The sequence below is a fragment of the Hippocampus comes genome, unplaced genomic scaffold, assembly GCF_001891065.2.
Source record: "Hippocampus comes isolate QL1 unplaced genomic scaffold, H_comes_QL1_v1.1 scaffold303, whole genome shotgun sequence".
In the NCBI taxonomy this organism is placed as follows: Eukaryota; Metazoa; Chordata; class Actinopteri; order Syngnathiformes; family Syngnathidae; genus Hippocampus; species Hippocampus comes.
This window is the reverse complement of record NW_017804747.1, coordinates 78,136-87,828: the sequence shown is the minus strand read 5'-3', so window position 1 is coordinate 87,828 and position 9,693 is coordinate 78,136. Positions and strand designations below refer to the sequence as shown.

General features: G+C 40.8%; 1 protein-coding gene across 2 annotated transcripts in view; it reads left to right on the top strand.

Moving 5' to 3' along the window:
• The window catches only part of ccdc102a (coiled-coil domain containing 102A), a 66,417-nt gene that overhangs the window by 7,535 nt on the left and 49,189 nt on the right, over positions 1–9,693 (top strand). For both annotated transcript variants that reach the window (XM_019867976.1, XM_019867149.1), the window contains exon 2: positions 6,296–6,751. In XM_019867976.1, the coding sequence (XP_019723535.1) occupies positions 6,464–6,751 (288 nt within the window). In that variant the 5' untranslated portion in view covers positions 6,296–6,463. The remainder of the gene's footprint in view (positions 1–6,295; positions 6,752–9,693) is intronic.

Here is a 9,693-nt window from a genome sequence, read left to right as displayed (position 1 = left end):
ACCAGACATCGGTGATCAACGGGACAGTTACTTGCAACTAGCAAGAAAACTGTATGACACGCAGGCAAACATTGTCATAAACCAAAGAATGCATCCAACAACACAATCCAAAATAGACACATTTTTTCCCAAGACAGAAAAAAAAACAAACATTAAAATACTGTACGTATTGTACTGTTGTGATTTTTTTGGATACAACTGTATTGCAGTTTTGGTTATATAAACAGTTTTTGGACAGTATATTTTTGTATTTTATTGATTGTGTTGTTACACGTGCATTTTGTCAACATACTTGCAGGTTCATAAAGGATATGTACCATGCTCATTTCCCAAATGAGGAATTTCTGTTATCAGGACAGAATGGACAGCGCAAACACGAGTCTGTACTAGAGAATGTTTACTGTACACGGGCCACTGGGATCAAACACCATCACTTCTCTCTTTTTTTCATTGAAATTCAAGAAATGTAGTGCCATCCAGGTCTTGATTTCCTCCAGACAGGATAAACGTAGTTTCAATGAGAAAGCATATTTTTTGCTCAGTGGGACATATATCTGACAGTCTTCCGCATAGCAATGGAAGGAAATACCATGTTTCTTTCATGTCTTTCCTGAACCCAATGGAACGCCACACGACAGTGGGGCAGTTTGTGACTCAGAGCAACCAAGGCTAACACAAAAGTCTCTGTTAGCTAAATAGGACAGAAACCAGTCAAGGGCATTTCCACCAATGCCCACCAGGTGCTGCAAACGAGCCAACAGATACTGTGATCCATGGTATCAAATGCTGTAGTCAACTCCAATAAAATCAGACCCACTCTATTTGCCAAGAGGATGTTATTAAAAACTCATAACAGATGCATCATCTTGAAACCTGACCAATGTACCAATGCTCTGGATAACATCCTTAAAGAAATGCGGAGCAACAGAGTCACAAGGGGAGCCAGATCGCTTGGTCCAACAAACCACATCCTCTAAAACGTCAAAGACACAGCTTCAAAAGAACTTAACACAGCTGAACGCAGAAAATGGATCGAGGGGGCAAACGTGGTATTTGAAAGTCATTGCTGAAGAAAACCCATCAATGAAAAACTGAAGGAATCTGTTCATTTCGGTCTAAGAGTTTGAGCAAATAGTCTGATGGGATTTAAGTACAAAAGCAATAGTTTTGAATAGTACACATGGATTTTAGCCTGAATTAGTTTTGATAAATGTTCTCTTTTGGCCTCTTTCACCGTGATCTGGTAGTTACGCCAGCAGTCTTTCCATATTAGACAAGAGACCTGCATCTTGTTACGTTCAGCTTTATGGCATTTCTGCTTAGCTGCGCAAGTTCTGTTAAAACAAGGCTCAGGTCTAGGTTTTGACAGCACAGTTTTTAATGTAGCCACTAAATCCAGTTTAGCCACGGCAGGATGAATTGAACCAAGAGGTGAGTTCCTCTGTGTTTGAAGACGGCACGAAAAGGTTCTTCAATGCATCAGAGAACCAAACAACAGCGAGAGGGTAAAAAATGCGGTGGTTTTACAGCAGAAGTTTTAACAGTCCAAAAGAACTTAACACAGCTGAACACAGAAAATGGACAGAGGGGCAAATGTGGTACTTGAAAGAGTCATTGCTGAAGAAAGCAACAAAGATGTCATGGTTCTGTTTGTGACCAACAGGTGGCACTGTAGGCCTCTGCCTGCAGCTGCACACCTGTTGGTCATTGTGTCATTAGTTTGTTTGTTTAAAAGGACTCCCGGCACTACCACTCGCTGTTGGTCGTGATGGCGGGATGAAGCCCCGTGAATGTATCGAGACTTTTGGGCCAATTGCTTCGCCAAACGGCTGATCAGTCGAGGCCTCATTTAATAGCTCATTTAGTAGTCCTGACATCTGCTGGTCATTTGATGTAACGCAGATGTTATGTGGTTAACAGGCAACAAACCAGTAAATCCGTGCACAAAATAATGGAAGTTTTGTCCATTAAATATTGTCCGTATATTTGTCAATTGTATGTTCAGTTACTTGATGTGCTTGTGTAACTGGGACACACATTGGATAGAGGGAATGGTGTATTTTATTGATTTTTGTTAAGGAATAAAATCATTTTGACTGTGTTGGGGCTCAGTTGATTCCTTTTTTTGGATATGATTTCCCCTGGCTTTGAGAAAACCCTCTTGTAGAGTGTTGGGAGATATCTGTTCGAAATGCTCCCAAACTAGTGAAGTCCTTCGCTTTTTGGGTGGCTCCGCCTCCATTCTCAAGCAGTCGAAGTAGCGCAGCAATGATCCAAGACTCACGTCAGACAGTCATGCGGGTGACTCTTCCTGGGTTTTCCGCGCCTATTTATGGAGAGCGAATCACGATGTGAGTCAGTCACGTGATCGCTGAAAACGGGGCCTCGTTTGCCTTCGGTCACGTGATCTGAGGAAAAAACGAGACGGGCCTCGATACGGGCTCCATTTAACCGTGCCCCCTTTGTGCGGGGCATGACTTGCGACTCCAGTTCCATTTGTAACATCACTAGCTGTCGGGTCATTGTTGCTGTTTCTTTGTTGCTGTGTGCACGTGTCATGTTTTGTTTTCTGTCTAAGGTTTTTGCTGCTTTGATTTCTTGTGATTTTGCTGGACTTTATTTGAGTAAGTTATTGAGTTAGTTTCTCCAGTGTTTTCCTGTTTGCATTTTTGTGAAATACATTTTGGTCAGCCACCCTGCTCCTCCCTGCCTCCCTGCTTTTTGGGGTCCTCCAACTACCACCTCGCAAAACATGACAAAAGACCCAATTGTCCAAGGCTTCCAAGTTTGACACCAATAGACCATAAGCAAGAACTTGGTCTAAAATATGTCCTTGTTCATGTGTCGGGCTGGTCACATATTGCACAAAATTAAGAGTAAATAATTCTTAAAGAGTCTGTCAGAGTTATCAATTAGACATTCATAATAAAGACCCAATGAGGAGAGGAGACAATGGATTTTGGTACCAAATCTCTCGAGGGTTGAACGAGGAGAAGCGTTAGGTTTCAGTTCTCTGCACGTCACGCAAGTATCTTCCCGCTCGGCCTCTCATTTATTTCTCATTGGGAATCTAATACATGAGTGTGTCCAACCTAAAGGATGAGGGTTGTGGAAGACACATTGAACTGTGTGTGTATGTGAGTGAAAATTACATTCATGTGTGCAATCAAATCAAAAACACCTCAGTAAGTTGGTTGCAGCTGGCGTTGACAGCTCCAGCCACGTCCGACCTTGCTCTTATTTTGTCTTAATACTTATACCTTTCCAACCAGCATCTCAGGAAGGTGGTTGCGTCCGTCAACTGTCACACAGTGCACTAAGCATTCTTTATTACACATGTGAGCATATATTTATTAAAACCATTATATCTTTATTAAAAGCACAAGCGTTCTTCATTGTAGGCAAAATCAATTTATCATTGTAAGCATAATCAATTCATCATAAATAATATGCAAATATATGATAACTAAAAAACAATCAATTTATCACAGTCCTTTGCTTGTGGTTTTTCAGGACAACATACATTAATATTAAAATTCCCCATGATGAGAATATGATAATTTTGAACCTCTTTTTGGCAAAAAAATTTGAAAAGTCGTTGAAAAAGTTCTAATTGTGTGTAGGAGGACAGTAAATGACAGTCTCGAGCACAGGGACAGTATGGCCTAGGTAATGTTTCAGAGCCACTTTGTTTTCATCCATTATGACATCTTTAAAATACCAACATTTTTGTCAGGACTGATGGGTTTTCCTGTCTTTTTAGGTCCCGAAAAATATGATTCATTTCAGATGGCGGGATGAAGCCCCGTGAATGTATCGAGTCATTTGGGCCAATTGCTTCGCCAAAAGGCTGATCAATCGAGGCCCCATTTAATAGCTCATTCAGTAGTGCTGACATCTGCTGGTCATTTGATGTAACGCAGATGTTATGTGGTCAACAGGCAACAAACCAGTAAATCTGTGCACAAAATAATGGAAGTTTTGTCCATTAAATGTTGTCTGCATATTTGTCAGTTGTATGTTCAGTTACTTGATGTGCTTGTGTAACTGGGACACACATTGGATAGAGGGAATGGTGTATTTTATTGATTTTTGTTCAGGAATAAAATCATTTTGACTATGTTGGGGCTCAGTCGATTCCTTTTTTTGGATATGATTTCCCCTGGCTTTGAGAAAACCCTCTTGTAGAGTGTTGGGAGATATCTGTTCGAAATGCTCCCAAACTAGTGAAGTCCTTCGCTTTTTGGGTGGCTCCGCCTCCATTCTCAAGCAGTCGAAGTAGCGCAGCAATGATCCAAGACTCACGTCAGACGGTCATGCGGGGGACTCTTCCTGGGTTTTCCGCGCCTATTTATGGAGAGCGAATCACGATGTGAGTCAGTCACGTGATCGCTGAAAACGGGGCCTCGTTTGCCTTCGGTCACGTGATCTGAGGAAAAAACGAGACGGGCCTCGATACGGGCTCCATTTAACCGTGCCCCCTTTGTGCGGGGCATGACTTGCGACTCCAGTTCCATTTGTAACATCACTAGCTGTCGGGTCATTGTTGCTGTTTCTTTGTTGCTGTGTGCACGTGTCATGTTTTGTTTTCTGTCTAAGGTTTTTGCTGCTTTGATTTCTTGTGATTTTGCTGGACTTTATTTGAGTAAGTTATTGAGTTAGTTTCTCCAGTGTTTTCCTGTTTGCATTTTTGTGAAATACATTTTGGTCAGCCACCCTGCTCCTCCCTGCCTCCCTGCTTTTTGGGGTCCTCCAACTACCACCTCGCAAAACATGACAAAAGACCCAATTGTCCAAGGCTTCCAAGTTTGACACCAATAGACCATAAGCAAGAACTTGGTCTAAAATATGTCCTTGTTCATGTGTCGGGCTGGTCACATATTGCACAAAATTAAGAGTAAATAATTCTTAAACAGTCTGTCAGAGTTATCAATTAGACATTCATAATAAAGACCCAATGAGGAGAGGAGACAATGGATTTTGGTACCAAATCTCTCGAGGGTTGAACGAGGAGAAGCGTTAGGTTTCAGTTCTCTGCACGTCACGCAAGTATCTTCCCGCTCGGCCTCTCATTTATTTCTCATTGGGAATCTAATACATGAGTGTGTCCAACCTAAAGGATGAGGGTTGTGGAAGACACATTGAACTGTGTGTGTATGTGAGTGAAAATTACATTCATGTGTGCAATCAAATCAAAAACACCTCAGTAAGTTGGTTGCAGCTGGCGTTGACAGCTCCAGCCACGTCCGACCTTGCTCTTATTTTGTCTTAATACTTATACCTTTCCAACCAGCATCTCAGGAAGGTGGTTGCGTCCGTCAACTGTCACACAGTGCACTAAGCATTCTTTATTACACATGTGAGCATATATTTATTAAAACCATTATATCTTTATTAAAAGCACAAGCGTTCTTCATTGTAGGCAAAATCAATTTATCATTGTAAGCATAATCAATTCATCATAAATAATATGCAAATATATGATAACTAAAAAACAATCAATTTATCACAGTCCTTTGCTTGTGGTTTTTCAGGACAACATACATTAATATTAAAATTCCCCATGATGAGAATATGATAATTTTGAACCTCTTTTTGGCAAAAAAATTTGAAAAGTCGTTGAAAAAGTTCTAATTGTGTTTAGGAGGACAGTAAATGACAGTCTCGAGCACAGGGACAGTATGGCCTAGGTAATGTTTCAGAGCCACTTTGTTTTCATCCATTATGACATCTTTAAAATACCAACATTTTTGTCAGGACTGATGGGTTTTCCTGTCTTTTTAGGTCCCGAAAAATATGATTCATTTCAGAAAAGGGAGGAAAAAAAAGATCAGAATTGCAACAAAAACAATAGGGACCTTGCAGTGGTTGCTGTTTGGGACCTATTAATAATAGCATGAATACATTTTACAAAAACAATAAGTCAACTGCAATCAAGTACTGTATTTGGGAACTCCTGATTTTGAGTGTGTGTACTTAATTACTGGCTGCAATGTGAGTATAGCAGCCAAGCCTGCAAAACGGACCAATCACAATCTTCAATGTCATTCTGCTAACTTCCAGTCATCAAAAGACGCAGGCCCCTGAGCCAGTCTGACCTTCAGAGTACCGACAAGAGTTTTAGCAGGGCCACCCTAACATGGCTCAGGTCACCAGCCTAAATGGCTTAATGTCGTTCCCTCACTTTTTCAATGTATTATGCACATATTTTAAAAATACTTAACCTAATGTATGTTGCATTAGAAGCCAGCCATCTCATTATGTCCCTCCTAACTTGTGTTTTTTGTGTGTTTAGGTTTTTGAGTGACTGAGGAGAATGATGACTTCCTGATGTTGTACTTCACAATCAAATACAACCCCTCTATACCTACTTCCTGTCCTCTTAAAGACTGATTGTGACCATTCTTCACATCTGTCTGAGGGAAGCAGGAGAGCAGTAGGTGGTCTATTGTGCAGCCCCGGTATGGATTCAGACAGGGAAATTCGTTCCCCCGAAAGTGTTGCCCAGACCCCAAGTCCGAATGCAGAAACCCCAAGCTCCAGTTCTCCACTGCTGCTTTCACCTGTGCTCGGAGGCCTGGGCCTGGGAGCATTGGGCATCATTGGTGAGGCAGCTGGGGCAGATTGGGAGAGCAGAGAAGAGCTGAGGCTCCGTGAGCTAGATGAAGCCCGAGCCAGAGCAGCTCAGATGGAGAAAACCATGCGGTGGTGGTCAGACTGCACTGCAAACTGGAGAGAAAAATGGAGCAAGGTACATTGTTGACAGTTTCATCAACATGTATTTTCTAGTCAGGATTCTAGATTGACCTAAACATTTCAAAATTAAATCTGTGTTTATTTAACTTGACTACAGTGATCCCTCGCTATTTCGCGGTTCGTTTATCGCGGCTTCAGTGCATCGCGGATTTTTTCAAACATACAGTCAAACCTCGGTTTTCGAACGTCTCGGTTCTCGTCCAATTCACCAAACTTCGGTTCTCAAACAAACTGAGCGCACTTGATTGCACTATTTGACTCCTCTCGCCTTCCTTACACGAGGAAGTTTACGCTTCCTCGGTTAGACAAGGAAGTGACGCTTCCTCGTGTTGCTTTCCATTGTGAGCAGATGTGTTCAGTAAACATTTTTATTTTAGAGCGTGGTTTCGGTTTTTGAACAATTTCGGTTTTCGAACAGCCTTCTGGAACGGACTATGGACGAAAACCAAGGTTTGACTATTCATAAATAAATAAATAAATCCTTATACATGTAGTACAGTACTGTATATGTTGCTCTATGTGACTCGCTGTTGTTTTGCTGACTTTCGCAGCTTCTCACGGACCGTTTGTGGACTTTTTGCAGACTTAAAAAAAAATATATTTTTTTTTATGTGTTTACTGTATTTTGTTATTCATAAACTAACCTAACTTATACATGTTTAAATCTATTAGTATACAGCATTAAGTCATGTTAATTACTTCAAAATGTACTTCTACATGCATTTATACCATTACATTTGGCCTTATAAATATTATGTACATGTACCTATATGGGGGGGGGTCGCTACTTCGCGGATTTTCGTTTAGCACGGGTGGTTTTGGTCCCCATTAACCACGATAAATGAGGGATTACTGTACAATGATTATTTTTTTTTCTGAAAGGGGTAAGATGCACACTGCTCTCACCCTCTTCACAAAGAGCAAATATGCAGCACAAAAAAATCTAATCTGAACTGTAAATAAAATAAACACAATGTCGTAGAGAGTAGGGCTCGATGATTATGGAAAAAAAATACCATATTTTCCGCACTAAAAGACGCACTGGATTTTGAGGCGTACCTTCAATGAATGGCTATTTTGTAAATTTTTTTCATACATTGGACGCTTCACTTTATAAGGCGCAATCTACAATGCCTCCACTAGGTGGTGCTACGCTCCTTACATTCAACTCGAGAGGCATCCGTTCAACTTGAGAGGCGTTCATGACCGCCTCTGAAAAATGTAGATTAACTATTACTTCTACTGAAATGAAACTACGAAAATTGAAAATAATGCAACAAAACAGAAAATCAAGCGAGGAAATCACAAAATAAATTCTATGTCCCCCCTAAAGAATTTATTTTGTGATTTCCTCACATGATTTTTTTCATGGTTTCATTGAAGTAATAATTAATTTTTGTTTTTCGGAGGTGGCCATGAACGAGGCGTTCATGGCATTCGAGTGGAACGGAAGAAGGCACGGAGAAGGACAAAGACGTACAGTACCTGTATTTGTTGAGACTGTGTAAAGCATTAATAAAGTCTGTGTTTTAAAAAAAAATAAAACCACAGCTCTCCTTTTTTCAACAAATACAGGTGAGTCTTTGCCCGTCTCCGTGCCTTCTCTTATTCCATTCAACTCGAGAGGCGTTCATGACCGCCTCCGAAAAACGCATTGGCATTTCCTTGATCATAGCGCCACGACTACGACGATAAGATGTCAGTAGTAGTTAGTTATGCCTTTGTTGTGTATTCACAAATGATGAAATCACAATATAAATTCTGTAGGGGTGGCTATAGAATTTATTTTGTGATATCCTCGCTTGCTTTTCAGTTTTGATGTATTTTCAGTTTTCGTAGTTTCATTGAAGTAGTCATTGGTTTACGTTTTTCGGAGGCGGTCTTGAACGCCTCCTGAGTCGAACGGAAGAAGGCACGTAGACAGACAAAGACGTACCTGTATTTGTTGAGACTGTTTTAAAAAATTAACACCACAGCTCTCCTTTTTTCGGAGCTGCAACAAAAACTTATTTAATGAAGCAGCGACACAGTTCACTGAACCAACAGCAAGTTATAACATTGGAAGCATGTCTCCAGGAAGGAGCCATTTTGGAGTTGATGTATTACCGTAATGACCATACACAAGACGCACCTGATTTTAAGGTGCTCTTGAGCTTTTAAGAAAATTGAAGACTTTTTGGTGCGCCCTGTAGTGCGGAAAATACAGTAATTATTTTGACTGAGATTGATTTCAAAACTAAGTATTTGTCCAACCTATTAAATATAAACTACTCCAAACTATCATCATGTTCTTATATCTGTTTATCCGTGCCCGTTGAACACTTGATTCCCTCGGTTTTCGAACGTCTCGGTTCTCGTCCAATTCACCAAACTTCGGTTCTCAAACAAACTGAGCGCACTTGATTGCACTATTTGACTCCTCTCGCCTTCCTTACACGAGGAAGTTTACGCTTCCTCGGTACTCTCTGCTCACCATCGTCATCTGTACCATGTTAAAGAGTATTTTCTAAGACTGGGGAGCTGGTGTCTAAGGGGAGAAATCGCCTTGAAGCAAAGACAGTCCTAAAACTTTTGTTCCTCAATAAAAATTCATAAACTAATCATTTTTTTGTTTTATTTCATATGATTTAACAGTGAACAAAATTTTTCCAGGTTTTCGAACAGCCTTCTGGAACGGACTATGGACGAAAACCAAGGTTTGACTATTCATAAATAAATAAATAAATCCTATACCAACTCAGTTTAGCATTTACACAAACAAGGAATTTCTTTACCTGCAATGATTTTATAACTACTGCAGAGGTCACTATTGGGTGACCAACACAGTATCAATACAGTGCCGACACAGTTTGTGTAGTGTGTCATCGTACCATCACTACTGACCAGGGATGTGTTCCTCGAGCCGGTCCTTGGCCTCGAGGACCGGCTCCCCGCACG